Consider the following 20,088-nt stretch of genomic DNA (forward strand, 5'->3'; position numbering starts at 1 on the left):
TTTCTATTTCTACTTCCTGTCAAATAGTCTTTAAAAACATGTGAGAGCAGGAGAATGGCGCTGCAGATTAGTGTGAAACAATTTCCACCTCATCAATGTTTATTCTAAACACTTATTGTCCTCTGCTGCCACCTGCTGTTCAAACAGAGCAGGACACAGGCTGTGTCATTTCGTAAAAAGACGACTAAAAAAATGCTGAGCAGACATCTTTTCAAAAAGAAAGGAAGGGGCAAACCCCTAATTTAAGACAGAATGAAAAAATTTGAAAAATATCAAATCAGTAAATCTTTGTGTTGATAAAAGAAAATCAAAGTTTTTATTTTCTTACCATGGCCCAAACAGTCCATCGTTTTGGTGTTTTTTTGTTTAGATTTGCCAAATGTTGTACCTGACCGAGGTTCACTCACACATCATCAACCTCCAGATTCATTTAAAACATAATTTATTCACTTATCTTCATTTTTTCCAGCAACACCCTGTGGAACGACTGTATAAGAAGACACAGATCAATTTATTCTTTTATGACTGACATATCGAGTCTCTCAGACACACTCTGAAGTCTCTGAGCAGCTGATCGTCACCTCGAGTCCAGACGTCTCTCCGAAAGACACAAATCAGCTCCGCCTCTTAAGTCCTGACAGTTTCTGTGTGACGTTTCTCCTCCTGGCTCGTCACATCAGTGAAAACAGGACCAACAGCCAGATCAGGTCCCTGGGGAAACATTTGAGCATCCTCTCAGATCAGTTGTAGCTGTACCCGGGCAGAGGCAGTTTCTGGCCCTCCTTGGCCTCGAAGAAGGTGTAGGACAGGGTGATGGTGTCCACGCGGGCCATGCGGGGATCCTCGTCAAACTCGGGGTCGATGTAGAAGAAGACGGGCATGTCCACCTCCTCGTGAGGGTTCAGACGCTGCTCCTCGAAGCAGAAACACTGAGGAGAGAGTGCACGAGATGCAATTAATCCATCACTGAGGATTCCTTTGACCCAAAAGCCTTCGTGACAACCTGATAAAGGTGTAGTCTGTGTAAAATATGATTTCAGATGAGTAAACAGAGTTGGCTCAGACTATAAGCCTCTGAACGAGTACCTGGATTTTGTTGAAGTACTGCCCCGCGTCAAAGGGAACCACGTTGTAGGTGGAGATGCCGATGATTGGTTTGTCTGTCGGGTTCTTTGCTTTGTAGAAAGCCAGCGCTGTCTCACCTGGAACCACCTGAAAACCAGACATAAAAACTGTTGTTTTATCGACTGACACTGGTGAAGCATCGTGACGTGTGTCTGACTTTCTCCTGACGTGGGTAACAGAACATCTGAAAGATGGCCCAGCCTTACATAAATCTCCGTCTGCTGCGGTTTGAAGTTCCACTGCATGCTGGCGTGACGGTCTGCGTTGAACGTGACTTTGATGATGCGCTCCTTCACCGGCTTCATCGTCTCTACTTGCTCCGCATCGTGACCAGCGACTGCCGTGCCGCCAAGCCCTGACGCCTGTCACACAAACACACAGGTTACATTACTCTGCAGGCTTGAGGACACCAACAGGAAGCGTGTTTCTCCTCTCACCTGGCAGTAGAGTCTGTAGAGCGGCACTGCAGCGTAGGACAGGCCGATCATCCCCACGCCTGCAGCAGCGATGTACGTCAGCACCGTCTTGTTCCTGGTTTTCCACTCCTCCTCCTGGCTCTTTTTTCTGCTCCGGCTCTTTGTCCCTCGGCTCTGAGTGTGGGAGCGCAGAGGGAGCCTCCTTTGCAGAAAGTGCTCAGCCTGAGAGTGAAGCGTCCTCTGAGCATCACACCGGATGCATCGTGTTAAAAACACCTGGGTGCATCGGACAGAGTGGTGCAGCAGGGGAAGCAGCATGACTGGGACTACAGTTAGTCCACACTGGACCTGGATCAGCAGGGAAACTCTCCTGGACTGAAGAGGAGCACAGGCAGTCAGCTTCAAGATATGCTTTTTACTCATAACAGAGATAAAACACCTTATAAGGCTGCAAGTCATTACCTTAAAATCTATGTTTTGGATCTATGAACCATTTGACAAACATAAAAATACAAGTTATGGCTGGTTTTATTGGAGGAAATATTATGATGATCTATAACACTCAGATCTTTGACTCCTGAATTATCTTTTTACCATAAAAGCTCTACATTGAAGACCTATCCTTTATGTTTTAAACAGTTTGGCCAAAACATCCACTCCTCCCTGAGCCAACACCAAACCTCACCACAAAATGTGTTGATTTTATGTTTCTTTGCTCACTTCTTTATATATAATACTTAAAGTGATGAAATATTTTTTTGTCATACTTAAATAAAAGCACTCTTGACTTCGGCATATATTCAACCTCATAGCAGTTGATCTTATAACAAACATGAAGCTGGAAATGAAGGATTGTTGTTATCACTAGGGAGCGCGGAAGCCAGAGGAAGGCAGCTAGTGCTACTTCAAAAAACAAACGCAGTAACGAGGTTATGTCTTCTCAGAGGATTAAACATGAGCCGAATTGTTCAGAAACGATTATAAATTCTCACAAATATCCTTAATCTCAATTTCAGCATGTTTTAATGAAATTAAACACAGAAAAGTCATAAATTCTACTTTTTTTGTACGGGTTTCCCCTTCGTAATTAAGCACGCAAGACAAAATAAACAGTTTGATTTTTGTTAGAGGAAATAAAAAGTTGGTTTCAGTGAAATTAACTAGCCGTGTTGAGTTTGATTTAATTACTTAAACTCATAAATGTATTAAATAACAGTGACTGATATGTAACTGACTCCACTCTGACCTCCAACATCGCTCCGAACCGCTAACATTAGCTTAGCAAGCTAGCATGACGTCAAACTCGTATAAACTCGGATTACCGTTAGACATTAAATATTTCAAATGTTATATTTACCGTCAAAGTCGAGTTTTACAGTCATCCACCGCCGGATACATTTACATGTTTCACTGCAACACACGTAACAACTGTGCAACGATCAAATAGTTCCCCTGTAGACACAGCGCAAAGGTTCCGCAGAGCAGCAGACGTTTTTCTTCTTCGTTGGAGTTTCTCCTTTATTCAGTTCCTTACTGTCACCCTCTCATGTCCTCCATTTATTTCTTTTAGAGAAATGTTAAATAAATACATATGATAAATGAAAACGTAAAATAAACGATGATGAAAATCATGATTAAAGTAGCAATAAAAATGAACAGTGTTCCATAAATTGTTCTATATGTATCTCTGTTTAACTAAAGCAGATAGAAAAATATTTTTTAAAACACATCAGAAAATTGTCAGAGTATCAGTTACACCACTGACTGAATCTTTAGATACAGAAAAAAAAAAATTGAAAAATAAGTTTAAAAAAAAATTGAACGAAATATATCTCTTAAAAAACATATAGTGGTTATGTATTATAAATTTGCCTATATTTTGAGGTTGCATTCCTTGGAAAGTTTTACTTTGTACAATTTTAACTGCTTTTATTATTATTTTTGATTTACATTTATTTTTTAATTTTGTTCTCGGACTTTTGTTGTTCAGCACTTTGTAAACCAGTGTCTTTAAAGTTGCAATACTAAAAATATCAAACAAACAAACAAACAAACAAACAAACAAAAAAAAAACCATTTATTTAATTTATCTATACCCTTTATCTTAATATATGACTTAATATGAACTGGAATTTACATTTAAGAAGAATAACAATGTAATGTATGTAATAAAGTATAATATTACACGGGTTTTACTTTTGTACATTATTAACTGCGTTTTTTTTTTTTAACATACATATATTTTATTTAAACTTTGTTCTAGGACTTCTGTTGTTCAGCACTTTGTTAACCAGTGTCCTTAAAGGTGCAATACTAAAAAAAAAAAAAAAAGGAAAAACATTTAACTTATCTGTACCCTTTATCTTATTATATGACTTAATATGAACTGGAATTTACATTTAAGAAGAATAACAATGTAATGTATGTAATAAAATATAATATTAGACGTCTCTGTGTTATCGTAATTGACTTTACAATACAAAATAAAAAGGTTATCGCGGTAATTAAAGAGTAAATACGTGTAATTATGAGGTTAAAATTGTATATGTATTATGGATCAGGACCTACGGTGTCCGCGCGGGGTCAGAAACGCACTCTCGGCTCGTCGTGAGGGGCTGCTGTAGTCATGGAGGGGGTCACAGTCGGACAGGTATTTGATGCGGAATGCATCCTCAGCAAACGGCCGAGAAAGGTAAGAAACCCACGCCGATCGCTCCTGTGAGCCTCCTGTTGTAATCGGACGGTGTTGCTGATGTGTGTGTGACCGTGTGTGTGTGTTTTTCAGGGGAAGTTTGAGTATCTGGTGAAGTGGAGAGGATGGTCCTCCAAGTAAGTAGTTAGCCTCCTGTTAGCCGCTGCTGCTAACGACACATCCAGGCTGAAAAATGGCAGCAGACAATGCCTGCTCCTCCGCCTGTTTACGCTGTAGCTGCGGGGTTTATCCCCCTCAGACCTTTGAGTTACAGCATGTTTTACTACACACATTAACTGATTATGATATTAAAACACACACTGAGCTAAAGAAGCCGTTTCTGCTCTTTTTTTCATGGTTTCTGCTCCGTTTTTAGCTCCGAGCAGCTGATGCTAGGTCCAGAGTCAGATCAACACAAGCTGCAGGCTCCACTGCTGGCCTCAAAACACCAAACCTGATCCAGAAACCCTTTAAATCACCCCCAAACTTTCTAAAACACTCTGATTACTCATTATTTTCATTTATAAACCGTAATTAAATGAAATACAAACATTAACCCTACAGTTATTGACGAGTAGTAACACCAACCAGCTGTGTTTACATTATCTATAACACATCATCAGAAGAAGAGTATGACTTTAAACAGATTTATTATTCTATATGTTAAAATTAAAGGCTACTTAAGCTTATTTTATTTAATTAAACTGTATTTATTTTCTGTTTTCGTCACGTTACACTTGTTTTCTGGTGTTTCAGGCACAACAGCTGGGAGCCAGAGGAGAACATTCTGGACCCGAGGCTGCTGGCTGCTTTTCACAAGAGGTGTGTCATCCTGTGTGTGTAGCTAATTAATGGTCAACATTAATCAACATTAGTGAAATTAATTGCAGAATCCCCTGGTTGACGTGTGTCTGAGTTTTGGCGCAGCTTTGGGAACTATCTCAGTCTGACCTTTGACCTTTGCAGACTTTATGCGTCTCAGAATGATGACCTCATGTTTCAGTGTCGTGTTATGTTGATGTGTTTCAGAGAGCAGGAACGGGAGCTGCTGTTCCAGAAGAAAGGGAAAAGACCTCGAGGACGACCGCGGAAGATTCTGGTAACTTTTCTCTGCTTCAGTTTTTAAATTTACAGAATCACAAACCGACCTTTCGCTCATCACCTCCTCCGTCTCCTCAGCCTCCTGCTCCAGCTGTCACCAAAGACAGCCGCTCCTCGTCCTCCTCCTCCTCCGGCCTCACGTCGTCTGCCTCCTCCTCCTCCGAGGATGAGGATGAAGATCACTCAAAGAAGGCCAAGTCCAGTCCTCGGACTCATCCGGGCCCCCAGAAGAGGCCTCAGATCATGCTGGCCAAACCCGCGCCTCCACGTAAGAAGAAGCGAGGGAGGAAGCCGCTCCATCCGGACCTGAGGGCGTTAAGACAAGCCAAGAGCAGACCGTCTCCTCCTCCTCTTCCTCTCCCTCCTCCTCCTCCTCTACGCCAGGCCCTGAGACCGCCCAGGGAGGAGCCTCGTTCCGGCGTGAAGAAGCCTCTGCAGCCCGCCAGCTTCACCTACACGGGTCTGAGCCGCAGCTCCAGAGAGGACGCCGCCGCCGCCTCCCAGACCTCCTCCAGCTCCTTCTCCCAGTCCTCCTCCTCCAAGTCTGGATCCCTGAGCTGCATCTGGACCAGCCGCTCCATGTCCCCGTCCTCCTCTTCCTACAAGGCCAGTCCGTCCTCTCACAGTAAGAACTCTCTGTCCGAGCTGAAGCGCTCGCTCTCAGAGACGTCCGGCGGCAGAGACGGCTTCAAGGTGTCGTCTCTGAAACAGGGCGGCGGCGTGATGGGGCTGCACGGCGGCTTCGGGGGCGGACAGAGCATCCAGCGCTCCTCCCTGAGCCAGAGGAGGCAGGAGGGCGGAGGAGGTCAGGCGGGGTCGGCTCAACACAAGCATCAGAACTCCAGCCTGTCCAGACCCTCGTCCTCGCCAACGCCTCGCGACCGAGCGAGCCAGGCGCTCAGTCTGAGGGCGCTCAACCTGCAGAGCGTCAGCAAGATGCCCGCCTCCAGCAACGCCGGCGCCGCAGCAGCGTCCAGGGCGAGTCTCCGCAGCGGAGGCATGGTGGTCAAAGCTGGAGGAGTGAAAGACACTCGAACGTCCTCCGGAGGGCAGCGCTCCGTTGTGTCCGCAGGCGGCGCCGCAGAGCCCGGCAGACTGAGAGACGACAGGAAGGAGACGTCAGCGGAGAGCAAGAAGCTGACAGGAAGCCGGCACGAGGACAGGAAACACCTCGGCGCTCAGACACGCAGTCTGAACGAGCTCAGCACCGGAGACTCTGACGAAACGAGCAGCAGCGAATCAGAGCACGGCGCCGCTCTGTTTCCAAACAACAGCCGGCCCAGCCTGGGAGACGACGCCACAGAGTCCGACACGGAGACGGACTGGAGGCCGACCAGGAGCCTCCTGGAGCACGTCTTCGTCACGGACGTCACCGCCAACTTCATCACAGTCACCGTGAAAGAGTCGCCGACCAGCGTGGGGTTCTTCAACTCCAGGAATCACTGAGGGACGCCGACCAGCCGACCAATCAGACGCTCACAACTCTTCTTCTACAGCTCTCAGGGTTCCTACTCCTCTCAGCGCTCCACAACCATGCACAACGCTCGGAGCTGCTCAACCACGGCAGACGTCTCTCTGACGGTCAGCAGCGTAGGAACCCTGAGGTTTAGATCCTGTTCACCCCAGACGGCGAGGTCCAGTCTGCAGACCGAAGCAGGAAGCAGAGAGACGACCTGCAGGATCAGAGTGGGCGGGGTTTTGGGTCCAGGGTCTGATGAGGTTTTCCTTCAGTCTGCAGCTGCGGTGCTGCATCACAGGGCGTGAACGGGGTCTAAACCTGGGACGGATGTAGGACTCCTCCAGTGCCTCAGGTTCATCAGAGACTTCGATCTCGCTGCTCGTGGCGGTCAGTTTGAGTCGGACGTTTGGCGCTCGTCGGACCTGTTTTCGTGACTCGGCGTGTCTCTCAGCCGGTGGGCGCGTTCCCACAGAGCGTCACGGTGAAGTGTGTGAACTCATCACAGCGTCTCTTCAGTTCTCGTTGGACCAAAGGTGTTTGAATGTGCTGACCCGGGTTTCTTTCTGACAGTATTCTTGCACTACACTCAGTCAAAATGTAAGCTGACCCCGCGCTCTCAGAGACATTCCTTCATCACGCGTTCTCTCCACTTTTATAACACTTTAATACGTGTCTCAGTGTCTTTGGAGCTCGAATATGTGTTAATTTATATTTGTAAATATGTTTTTTTCATGCGATATCTATCTGGTGCTCATGTTCGGCTAACTAGCTTCAGATCTGTGCAGCCTGTGTGCCTATCTCACATTTTCAAGGTATTTCAAATAAACCAGAATAAATATCCCTTCAGGCTTTGTTTTTAATGATCTGCTGCTGTTCACAGCTCCGCCTGCAGGGGGCAGTGTTTGACACAGCTCACCTCTAATTAATCCTGTCAGCTGATGTAGCTCTTAATGTTACATTTTAATCTTATCAAAGATTTATTTTCTTAAAGGCCATAATTCAAAATATTTTATTCTTTGTGTTTTCTTAAAATTTAATTTTCTTTTTTTTTTTTTATTTAATTTTCTTTTTTTTCTTGATTATGGGAAAACTACTCTGGAGAGAAAAAGTGTATTTAATCCTGACCTTTTAGGGCTACTGTTGAAACATAGGCATAGAGATTGATGTGGGAGTTAAAGACTTAGACTGTTCATTAAATATAAATAAAGTTAAAATATTTAAACACTTTATGATAAAAACAAAAACAGAAGATGTAAAAATGTTGAGGTCAGGTTTATATTTGTGACATGACTCGACCTTCGTTACAGTTTGGAGGATTAAAAACAATATTTCAGACTTGAGTTACAAAACAAACAGTTTATCACACACACACACACACCATGGCAGGCAGTGTGTGTGTGTGTGTGTGTGTGTGTATGAGAGTGACAGCAGCTATCATCCACAGAGCTGCAGATTCAGTGATTTATGGCGGCTGAGGAGGAATTTTCCCAAAATAAGTTTGAGTAAACAGCAGCGACAGAGAGGCCTCACAGCAGCGCCGCGCGGATAAACAGACTGAACAGTGTGAGGCAGTGTCAGAGGCCCCGCCCACACTGCACACACACACACACTCACACACACACACTCACACACACACACACAGAGGAGAAAACACCTATGCATGCTGGGTATACGGTTTACAGTGTTTGCACTGAAACTCCAGAGTTTTTATCCAGAAATTAAAGTTTCTGAAGAAATCAGATCAACCTAAGACCATCACACACCTGAGACCATCTGACACACCTGAGACCATCTGACACACCTGAGACCATCTGACACACCTGAGACCATCACACACCTGAGACCATCTGACACACCTGAGACCATCACACACCTGAGACCATTACACACACCTGAGACCATCACACACCTGAGACCATCACACACCTGAGACCATCAAACACACCTGAGACCATCAAACACACCTGAGACCATCTAACACACCTGAGACCATCTAACACACCTGAGACCATATAACACACCTGAGACCATCAAACACACCTGAGACCATCTGACACACCTGAGACCATCTGACACACCTGAGACCATCTGACACACTGAGACTATCCAACACACCTGAGACCATCAAACACACCTGAGACCATCTAACACACCTGAGACCATATAACACACCTGAGACCATGTAACACACCTGAGACTATCAAACACACCTGACACCATATAACAGACCTGAGACATTAAACAAACCTGAGACTAACAAACACACCTGAGACCATATAACACACCTGAGACTAACAAACACACCTGAGACCATATAACACACCTGAGACTAACAAACACACCTGAGACCATATAACACACCTGAGACCATGTAACACACCTGAGACCATCAAACACACCTGAGACCATCTAACACACCTGAGACCATCAAACACCTGAGACCATCAAACACACCTGAGACCATCTCACACACCTGAGACCATCAAACACCTGAGACTATCACACACACCTGAGACCATCTGACACACCTGAGACTATCACACACACCTGAGACCATCAAACACACCTGAGACTATCAAACACACCTGAGACTATCTGACACACCGTACCTGCTCTCAGGAAGCAGGTTGCACTGGAACAGCAGACACAGACACAACTCTGCCCTCTAGTGGTCACATGGCAGACACACACATGATTAACAGACTGCATGTCACATGAATACACACACACACACACACACACACACACACTCTGCAGACTGTTGACCTTGTCAGTACCAGCAGAGTGATAAGCCACGCCCACACCTCTCCGTCAATCATCTCACCTTCAGCTCTGGAACAACAGGATAGAACAACATTTCCCAGAATCCCCTGGGTTTATCACCTATAAATGATGACACAGTTGGTGTGTTGAGACTTTAAGTATCTGCTGCCTCCACGTCAGAGGTCAGAGGCAGACAGCGCCCCCTGCTGTTCAGCAAAGGTATCCATTTTCATTTTTCATCTTTGGATTGAAGCTCACTGGTCACATGACGTTAGTGTCATCACCACTACAGTCAAGTTTTCAAAAAAAGGAAAAAAAACTTATGATTTTAGCTTTTATTACTATTTAAACTTTATGTTTAAATTATTTATATGTTTATTGTGAAGTTTTTGGTTGTTTCTGTCTGAACTTCTGTTATTTATAACTTTCAGTTTGGCTGTGTACTTCTGTGTGTGTGTGTGTGTGTGTGTGTGTGTGTGTGTGTAGGTGGACCCTGGCGGCGGCAGGCCTGGCGGTGAGTGGCTGTCGATGCCGGCTGTCTCCTCACACCTCAGTGGAAACGCTGAAACATCTCAGTGTGACATCCGCCTTCTCCCACTCAGCTCACCTGTGTGAACCTGAGTGTGTTTCCACAGCACCACTGAGTGTGTGTGTGTGTGTGTGTGTGTGTGTGTGTGTGTGTGTGTGTGTGATTCAGGTGTTGCTCTGAGTGATGGACGGGGACAGAGAGAGGAGCATGAAGTGAATATCAGAGTCTGAGGAGAGGTTCAACCAGGTGCCACACACACTTACACACACACACACACACACACACACACACACACACACACACACACACACACACACACACACACACACACACACACACAGATCAAAGTGAGCTCGACCTCGGCCTGAATACCTGCCCATCCTGCGTTGATAAGAGTCTGTTTGAACCTCCTCAGAGCTGATCCTGGTTTTGGCAGACCGGTTTGGACTACACAACGTCTCCTTGGATCAGAACAGGATCCGGTCTTCATTAGTACGGATCTAAAACCTGTTGGATCTGGTGTCTGTCTCCAGAGTCTCCTGAAGGAGGATCCACATCACTGACACATGAAAGCTGCGGAGCTCTCTGAACCTCATTAAAACCCCAGACCCCCTACAGATACCTGACTGATCTGAGCCTTTACCTGAAGGTACGGAGGCCCTGAAGGCTCAAACCTCTGCAATACAATAAATCACATTTCTCAGATCTGGAGGATGTTTTCAGATTTTAAGGCTGGAGACACGATGGGATCTGAACATGAACTTTTATTTACAATAAATAAAACATACGCATGTTTGTCCGCTCTGGGCTTCCGTACACACTTCCTGCTTCTGATGATTGAAAGGTTTAATCTGAATAAAGCGACAGGCTCACACGTTTCAGACCTTTTTGTTTTAATTTGACCCCATCTGAAGACTCCAGCCCAGGTTAACCCCAGCTTTAGATCCAAACACTGGTCCGGTTTTGATGACGAGCGTCGTCAGGATGAACATTTAGATCCTTCATTATAAATAAAAGAGAGAAAATCCAGATAGAAACACAGTAGACCTGATGATACTGACCCATTTATACAAAGATCTGTCATAAAATACAATAAGATTAAAAAAAACATGTACATCAAATTTACATTCTGACAGTGTGCTGCAAAAATGCCCCTTTAACAAGTCCACTTCAGTCCACTTCAGTCCACTTCAGTCAGACTTTTAAAGCTGATCCTCTGAGAGATTTAGTCTTTAAAGTCTCCTCAGGCTGAAAAAATAAACTTTCTGGTTTGTTTCTGCTCCTAAAGTTTGGTTATTTTGTACAGACCCGTGAAGGCGTCCTCAGACTGGTCCCTGAACGCAGCAGCAGGGAGGGGGGGCTCTCAGTTCGGGCAGGAGCACTTGCACTCTGATATAATGGGGTACTGAACAGGGATCCAGCCGCACTTCAGACCCCCCTTTCTCTGCAGGCAGCGCCATCGCAGGATCGTAAAGTGAGTGGATTTGGCAGGTTTGCAGACCATTCCTTCAGGGACCGAACAAGACCGCTTATTGTAGCAGCTCCCCACCTTCACGTAGCGCGGCCAGAACCGGCTGCCCAGGTCGTTCCAGGCGTAAACAACCGGGCACAGCGCGTAGGACCACAGCCACAGCTGCAGCCTCCTGCGCAGCTTCCTGCTCGGCTTCTGCTTCTTCCCGTGCTGCACCTCGAACTCCATGGCCCGGATCTCTTTGGGCATGGTCCCGGAGAGCCTCTGGCGCAGGTCCGCCTCGCTCAGCTCCTCGGTCCCCGCGGGTTTCTCCTCCGGCGCGGACACGGACATGAAGTTCGGGTCGAAGTGGCTGCCCATGGCGCTCCTGAGCTCAGTCTCATTCAGGTCCTTCTCCCTGGGGTCCAGGACCGGGTCCGGGTCCTCCTTTAGGTCCACTATAGGGAGAGTGTCACTTGGGATGGGCCGAAGGAGTAAGTAGTGTTGGCACATGCCCTCCTCGATCCTGAAGCCCACAGAGAGAACGAGCATAAACACAGCCAGGAGGTGAGAGGACGTATCCATCTCCTCCAGCTCCAGCTGAAACAGGTCCACAGATAATCCTCCAACAGAAACAGAATCAGGGTCCAGGCTTTCCCTCCGCGCCGGGCTGAGGGAAGAGGTCAGAGTGTGAGCAGAGAGCGCGCAGACGCAGCGCAGACGCGGCGCGGCGCGCTCCGAAACTTTCCGCGGGTGTCAGACAGCTGCAGGCTCAGGAAGGGGTTTCCTCACAGTCCATGACCCGGGACTCTGCCGGACTCCGCTCTCAGCCCCGAGTCATCAGGTCCCGGTGAGACGGCCCCGCGCCCCTCAGGTCGCTGCGCTCAGACTGCATGCTGCTGCTCCTGCTGCTCCTCCTGCTGCAGCCAAACTGAAGGCGCCTCTGGCTGCTCCCGAATATCCAACAGGGCGGTGATGTCAGCATGAAAACTCCCCCCATCCCGCGAAAACACCGTTTACGCACAAGCGCGCGCACACACACACCAGGCACACATCGGGGCATGATGGTGAGGAGGAGGAGGAGGAGGGGGAGGAGGAGGAGGAGGAGGAGGAGATGACAGAGTGAAGATAAAGTTTGATATGAGCAGAACAATCATTGGGACCAGCCCCACAGTTCAAGTTTTTGCAGCTTTTCCTGGTTGCATGAAAACTGCTGGTATGGAGAGCAAAAAGAGGCAGGGAAACTGTGTGTGTGTGTGTGTGTGTGTGTGTGTGTGTGTGTGTGTGTGTGTGTGTGTGTGTGTGTGTGTGTGTGTGTGTGTGTGTGGTGCATGTTTCTGTGGGGGCAGCACTGAGACCCTGCAGACCCTGAGGCCCTGTGGTACCAGACTGGGGTTTAGTCCACCTTCTCTCTCAGGTAGATGCTCTCACTGAGCTCAGACTGATCCAGATCAGAGTTCCTCTCAGAGGCTGCAGCATCCAGCTCCTGCTGGACCATGAGCGTGACCCAGTCTGGGTTTTACCTGCAGGAGGAAGTGACAAAGACAGGAAACTGAGTCACTCATCGTCTGAAAAAATCTTTCATGCTGTGAAAACTGATATATAAATATGAGGGCTAAATCAAAACATATGTTTCAGCCTTAGGCCTGTGTTTTAGTTTTCAGCAAATGTTTTAGTCTTCAGCCCATGTTTTAGTTTTCAGCCCATGTGTTAGCCTTTAGCCTGTGTTTTAGCCTTTAGCTTGTGTTTTAGCCTTTAGCCTGTGTTTTAGCCTTTAGTTTAAGTTTTGGCCTTTAGCTCATGTTTTAGTCTTAAGCTCATGTTTTAGCCTTTAGCCCATGTTTTAGTCTTAAGCTCATGTTTTAGCCTTTAGCTCATGTTTTACCCTTTAGCCCATGTTTTAGCCTTTAGCCCATATTTTAGTCTGTAGCAAATGATTTAGCCTTTAGCCAGTGTTTTAGCCTTTAGCCCACGTTTCATCCTTTAGCCCATGTTTTAGCCTTTAGCTAGTGTTTTAGCCTTTAGCCAGTGTTTTAGCCTTTAGCCCACGTTTTAGTCTTAAGCTCATGTTTTAGCCTTTAGCCCATGTTTTAGCCTTTAGCTAGTGTTTTAGCCTTCAGCCCATGTATTAGCCTTTAGCCCATATTTTAGTCTGTAGCAAATGATTTAGCCTTTAGCCCATGTTTTAGTCTTGAGCCCATGTTTTACCCCATGTTTTAGCCTTTAGCCCGTGTTTTAGCCTTTAGCTCATGTTTTAGCCTTTAGCCCATGTTTTAATCTTGAGCTCATGTTTTAGTTTTTCAGCCCATGTTTTAGCCTTTAGCTCATGTTTTAGCCTTTAGCCCATGTTTTAGCCTTTAGCCCATGTTTTAGCTCGTGTTTTAGCCTTTAGCCCGTGTTTTAGCCTTTAGCCCATGTTTTAGTCTTTAGCCCATGTTTTAGCCTTTAGCCCATGTTTTGGTCTTTAGCCCGTGTTTAAGCCTTTGTCCGTGTTTTAGCCCTTAGCCCGTGTTTTAGCAAAGTGTTGTACGCCACCATAAGTGAGGTCTCTCTGGAACAGACCCATGTAATGATGTTCAACATTCAGACCAGTGTTCACAGTGAAACTGAGACTCACCTCTGACTGTCACACACCGTCTGTGAACGTTTTCTGGTCTCGTCCTCAGAGGAGTCGACTGTGTCTGATCCCTGAGTGAAGCTGGCGTCTGAGTCTGTCTGAGGGTCACGGCGGCTTTAAACAGACGATGTTGGATGTAACAAAGACCTTTACAGACTCTGCACACGTCTGGTGGCTTTTCCTGGAACCCAGAAGGTCCTCAAGGCCTCCAAATCCATCGCAGCGTGAATACGGGTCCCAGGGGTTCGTCCTCTGTGACCCTGATGTGGAAGTGAAGGATGAAAGGTTTACAAAGAGACAGGAAGTCTTATCTGAGCCGCGACTTCCTCTGCACAGAGATATGACAGTTTAACGGCGCCCGTCACACTGTCGCATCAGCCGTCCAGAAAATTACCCTCAAATGGCAGACGGCGAGGAGGGAGGGGGTCAGGGGGAAACGGCCTGCTGATGTGAGGAGGGAAAAGGTCCTTAGGAATCCAGGATGAGTCCGGTTGGTGCAGCAGGTAGCAGAAAAATCTTTCACATGGAAACGCAAGCATGAAAACTGGCACAAATGCTCTCTGAGGGAAACTCTATTGGAATATTTGGGTTGTTTATTCCTTGATACATCTGGAAATTCAAATTTTATTCTTGCATCACCGTTTAAACTATTGAAATAATAAACATGGCGGCCATCTTTAAATATAGTCTGCAGGATTTTCTTCAAAATATAAAATATCAACTTTTACAGAAATAATCCTGCTAGATTGTCTCCTCTTGGCCTCTATACATGAGTGTCAGATGTTTTGGTTGTTCCAGGACGTTTAAGGGCGGAAAGTAAACTTGATTACACCAGCCAATCACAGCGCGCCCAGTGCCTAAGTGACTTTGTGTGTTGATTAGCGAGTAGAAGAAGCTAATACGATAGCGGACGTAGCATGGAGGAAGAAAACTCCAATCAGACGCTGGTTTTCCATCATATTCAGATATTTTGGGTGAAATCTGACGTAAACGTGACTCTGAGGGTTTAGATGTCACTCGCTGAACCTTCAGGAACCCGGGTCGGGGTTTGGAGTCTGGTCCCCGTGTCGAGGTGAAAAACATGACGTCACCATCACGTCCACTTATCATCAAAGACTCGAGCTGCCGTTAACGTTTTCCACAGATCCCAGTGTTTCTTCTGGAGGACAGAGTGTGTGTTTTCCACTCCTCTTCACACACTCACACACACACACACACACGCACAAACACACACACACACACACACACACACACACACACACTAATGCACATGTTTTGAATCACATTTTCCTTTGATTTTCCAGAGCGCGGCGGTGATACGGCCCAGCGCAGTGGATCAGTGACTCGTCTACTGCAGCGTGTGTGTGATTCCCTCTTAATCTTAATAGTGAATCAGACGGGCCTCCCAGGATGAAGCACACACACACACACACACACACACACACACACACACACACACACACACACACACACACACACACACACACACACAGACGAGCTGCTCCGACGGTGACCCGCTCAGATAAAAACACTCGGCTGTTTGTTGTTCCTGTAATTCTCCTCCACAATAAAAGCTTTGATGGAGAGACAACCCGGGCAATTTGGACGCTCCATTTGGAGGAGAGGGCTTCAAGGTGGCAGAGACGGGTCAACACACTCTCTGACACACACACTCACACACACACTCACAGTAAGGCTTGAAGCAGCATGTATAAGGAGGCTCATGTCAGCTCGTCTCAGCAGCAGAATTATCATTTCAAACACACGAACACATGAAGTCCTCTCTCTGTCAGATGTTTGAACAGATGCTTTTTACCCTCTGAATAAATTTTCCTCAACATCGTCCTGAAACGTCCAACAGATTCACAGAAATCCACATGAAATGCTGAAGGAAATGTCACAACTTAAACTTTGAGGGAATGAAAATAATATCTTCATTTTTTAACCTCAGGTTTGTTAACAGTTTGAAATGTCCCTGCAGTTTAATGAGCAGGTTTTATATTATACAGGTCAACACCACCAGAGAGCTCGTGTTTTAGTCTTTAGCTCATATTGTTACAGGAAACTTGTGTTTTAGCCATTAGCCCATGTAAAAGTGTTAAGCCAACGTTTCAGCCTTTAGCTTGTGTTTTAGCTTTTAGCTTGTATTAGCCTTTAGCTTGTGTTTAAACCTTTAGCCCATGTAAAAGTGTATAGCTAGTGTTTTAGCCTTTAGCTTGTGTTTTGGTCTTTGGCTAATGTTAATGCATTTTGCCAGTGTTTTAGCCTTTAGCACATGTTTAAGCCTTTAGCTCCTGTTTTGGTGTTTCGCTTGTGTTTTAGCCTTTAGCGCGTGTTTGGGTCTTTGGCTAATGTTTTAGCCCTAAACTTGTATTTTAGCCTTTAGCCTATGCTAAAGCGTTTAGCCAACTTTTTGCCTGTAGCTTGTGTTTTTGTCTACAGCTTGTGTTTTAGCCTTTAGCACATGTTTAAGCCTTCAGCGCATGTTTTGGTCTTTGGTTAATGTTTTAGCCTTAAACTTGTGTTTTAGCCCTAAGCCCAAGCGACAGTCTTTAGCCAATGTTTTTAGCCTGTAGCTTGTGTTTTGTTTTAGCCTTTAGCTTGTGTTTTAGCCTTTAGCCCATGCTAAAGTGTTCAGCCAACGTTTAAGCCTTTAGCTTGTGTTTTGGTCTTTATCCTGTGTTTTAGCCTTTAGCCCATGTTAAAGTGTTTAGCCAGTGTTTGTGTCTCCAGCCTGCGGTTAGCCTTTAGCTTGTGCTCTATCTCTCTCCTGTTTCTCTTTCTTCTGCTCTTCTGTCCTTTTTCTGTCTGACAGTTAGGCTCCAGTGTCCACCATCACTACAACATTAATCACAGAAATCATTTTCAGCAGAGAAAAACACAGGTCTCTCTTCTCTCTGATAAACTTCATCAGCCGGCGTGGTGATGTCATAGAGACTTAGACGAGCTGTAAATCAATCCTCTCCTGCCTGACCTGATCAGGAAACTCAAAAACAGCATTTAGGAATAATTTACACTGATGATCAGATTAATCTGATTTTAAAGTGTGGATTAGGCAGATATCTAGAGGAGACTTTTTCAGGATCACTTATAATATAAAGTTTGTTTGTTAGATTTCACTGTGTTAGTTTCTTATATTTGTGAACAGACTGAGTTTAAAAACAAACGGCTCATCTGACTCCTGAGGGTCACATGACTCAGACAGATCTCAGTCTGAGCTCAGTGAACGGACTCCAGTCGCTCGGCAGCGATCCTGTGGTTTGGCCCGGCGCTCCTGAACGCTCCAGCGGGAAAACTCGCTGCCAGCCGTGGTGTGAGATTCCAGTTGGTTCACACCCTCCCACACGGCGGCCTCAGCCTGTCAGTCTGGACTCAGGGCAGCAGTGGATTCCTCAGACACCCCCAGCTTCTCTTCAGAGGATCCAGCTCCACACAGGAAGTCTCAGACCTTCAGAGACCTCTTCAGTCTGAGTGGATTAAAACCTCTCTGACAGGTTTAATAATCTGCTGCTCACAGGTGACTTCACCTGTCTGCCGGTGTCACATGACCTCTGATTGGCAGAGCTTGACTCACATACCCAGAATGCCTCAGATCTGGAGGAGGACATGGTGTTGACACGTGTTGCTCTCTGCTGCGGCGCTCTGATCCTGCTCAGACTTTATCAAAGACAAAAACACAGAAAGGATCACAGACACAGACTCAGGTCAGAGTGCACAACATCACAGGAGACAAAGTTTATTTCTGCTTTAAAATACATCCAACCATGTGAGGGCAGAGGACGCACCGGGGCCTGTCCCTTTAAATCCTCCGTTAGCGGCAAATAAATAAAAGTCCAGAGTCAAACTGAGTCCGTCGTGTCGTCCAGGAGATAAAAACACAAAAATATACAAACGGAGCGTCTCAAGACAAGAGAGAGAGAGGACCAAGCTTCCTTTCAGAATAAAAGCCTTCTTCACACAAACAGACGACCTCAGACTTTAAAACCAGTTTCAAACTGAAGCTTCAAAATAAAACCTCAGAAACCCTTTCAAAATAAAACGAAAAGGGGTTTATAACACTTTAATGTTCAGTGACATGTTCAGACTGATAGCACGCTCATGTCGTTTGTTATTTAGCCACTTCATGGAGGTTAGCTTAAGCCCCGTTTCCACCAAGTGGTTCGATACGGATCAGTACAGTTTGGTACGGGTCGGGTTGTGTTTCCACAGTGTACCGTGTCTTTCTTGGTAGGTGGCGTGTAAGCTGGATGCTGGTAGTCCCGTCAGCTACGTGATAGCGTGACGGCATAGCAGCGCGACACTGTACCCCGCTAAGAAAACAAACGAAGAAGAAAAAATACAGAGTTTCAGGCTGATACTGTCGCACAGGAAGTGACGATTCTTTCCACCAATCAACGGACTGCAGTGAGCCAAAAAGTGGGACGGTACGGGTAATCTGGGTACCTGACCTGGTTTATTCGAAAGAAACGCCACAAAATGAGACGAGGTGAACTGAACTGATTGGTGGAAACAGGGCTTTAGCTTAGCTTTAGCATTAAGACACCAAGCAAGGGGAAACAGCTAGCATGGCTCCGTGACGTCCTGTCAGAGAAGCTAAAGTTTCTTTAAAGTTAAATTGAAAAATATAGCATGCTAACAAAACCATAGCCAGCCATGGCTAGCAGTTTCCCTTTGCTTCCATTCTATGTGCAAAGCTAGGCTAATCCCCTCTGGGCTCTGGCTGCAGCTTTGGGATTATTTTTGTCGCCAGCTTCTCTTTCACATGATGAAGAATACCTGAAGGCAGCGAGCTTAAAAACAAGACTTCCATACTTCAGGACGTGAGGCTAACAGAAGTGCATACAGGCCGAGGATCTGCCCACGCCGACTGACCCAAAGTTTCACGTCCTCACAAATTAAAGTTTTGTGTCAAAGAGCAGCAGGGAGCGCGACGGAAACAGAAGAAGCTGAACAAAAAGTCAACACAACAGCACAACAAACACCGAAACACGAGTCCAGAGGAGCAGAAACCCTGACCCTGGCCATGACCGCCATGCTGAACAGAGAGGACACGAAGCTTCAGTTCCAGCTCCAGATACAGACGAGCTCATGCCAACACAGATCTGACACAGCACCCCCCCAACAGGACTACAAAAATACTCTGAGTGCCCCCTGTAGGGACGTTCAGGGAATCACAGGTTGGGTACAATCTGAGCACGCTCCATACGACCGCATTTAGACCTGAGGGAGCGGCTCAACCACCACAGGAGACCACAGACCGTACATTCACTTCGAGGAGGGAATTCATGCTCCGAACAAATCTGAAGTCAAGAGTCCAGGGCTGAACTTTAGGGGGTCAGGTCTCAGGTCTCTGAAGGAGCCGCAGTCCATCACGGCTTCCTGTTTTTGGTCAAAGTGTGCAAAGTTCCTGTTCGGAGAAGCAGTGCTTGGTTTGTCGTTGCATTGATTATTTTCTTTGTAACAGTCGATGCCATGGGTTCTGAGGCTTGGGGGAGTTGAACCAGCAACTTTAGATTATAATCTGTAGAGGAGGAGAGGCCGCAGACTCCCTGTGTAGAAGAAAGACAAGGAGAGGTGAGCAGGCTCCCTTCACTTCCTGTCTATGTCACTCAAACACTTCTTTAATCCAGGAAGTGATGCTGGGTTTAATAATCTGGGAATAATAATCTGGGATCAATAATCTGGGATTAATAATGATTAATAATCTCGGATCAAAAATCTGGGATCTATTATGATTAATAATCTGGGAATAATAATCTGGGATTAATAATGATTTATAATCTGGGATTAATCATGATTAATAATCTGGTATTAATAATATGGGATCAATCATCTGGGATTAATAATAATGAATAATCTCGGATTAAAAATCTGAGATCATCCATCCATCCATCCATTTTCTTCCGCTAATCTGAGCTCAATTATGATTAATAATC

General features: G+C 46.0%; 4 protein-coding genes across 7 annotated transcripts in view; 1 reads left to right on the forward strand and 3 right to left on the reverse strand.

Moving 5' to 3' along the window:
• Nucleotides 1-294: 294 nt before the first annotated feature.
• cox11 (cytochrome c oxidase assembly homolog 11 (yeast)) lies at nucleotides 295-3,032 on the reverse strand. Its single transcript, XM_074662866.1, has 5 exons — nucleotides 2,899-3,032; nucleotides 1,563-1,916; nucleotides 1,332-1,487; nucleotides 1,087-1,212; nucleotides 295-929 (listed from the first exon to the last, which is right to left on the reverse strand). Exons 2-5 carry the CDS (start codon nucleotides 1,857-1,859, stop codon nucleotides 741-743), a joined length of 768 nt encoding a protein of 255 aa, XP_074518967.1. The 5' UTR covers nucleotides 1,860-1,916; nucleotides 2,899-3,032; the 3' UTR covers nucleotides 295-740.
• Nucleotides 3,033-4,112: 1,080 nt separating this feature from the next.
• On the forward strand, nucleotides 4,113-7,636 carry LOC141784906 (chromobox protein homolog 2-like). The gene is made up of 5 exons (XM_074662864.1): nucleotides 4,113-4,233; nucleotides 4,327-4,370; nucleotides 4,990-5,055; nucleotides 5,263-5,332; nucleotides 5,413-7,636. Exons 1-5 carry the CDS (start codon nucleotides 4,168-4,170, stop codon nucleotides 6,778-6,780), a joined length of 1,614 nt encoding a protein of 537 aa, XP_074518965.1. The 5' UTR covers nucleotides 4,113-4,167; the 3' UTR covers nucleotides 6,781-7,636.
• A 3,387-nt stretch (nucleotides 7,637-11,023) lies between these two features.
• Nucleotides 11,024-12,445, reverse strand: nog3 (noggin 3). The gene has a single exon (XM_074664088.1). The coding sequence runs from the start codon at nucleotides 12,118-12,120 to the stop codon at nucleotides 11,449-11,451; it is 672 nt and encodes a 223-aa protein (XP_074520189.1). The 5' UTR covers nucleotides 12,121-12,445; the 3' UTR covers nucleotides 11,024-11,448.
• Nucleotides 12,446-18,110: 5,665 nt separating this feature from the next.
• The window catches only part of ankfn1a (ankyrin repeat and fibronectin type III domain containing 1a), a 91,451-nt gene continuing 89,473 nt past the window's right edge, over nucleotides 18,111-20,088 (reverse strand). For all 4 annotated transcript variants that reach the window (XM_074664087.1, XM_074664085.1, XM_074664086.1 and 1 more), the window contains one exon: nucleotides 18,111-19,701. The gene's annotated coding sequence lies outside the window, so the exon portion shown is untranslated. The remainder of the gene's footprint in view (nucleotides 19,702-20,088) is intronic.

This window comes from Halichoeres trimaculatus, unplaced genomic scaffold, assembly GCF_033239565.1.
Source record: "Halichoeres trimaculatus isolate MK-OKI-2021-1 unplaced genomic scaffold, fHalTri1.1 fHalTri1_scaffold_23, whole genome shotgun sequence".
Lineage (NCBI taxonomy): Eukaryota > Metazoa > Chordata > Actinopteri > Labriformes > Labridae > Halichoeres > Halichoeres trimaculatus.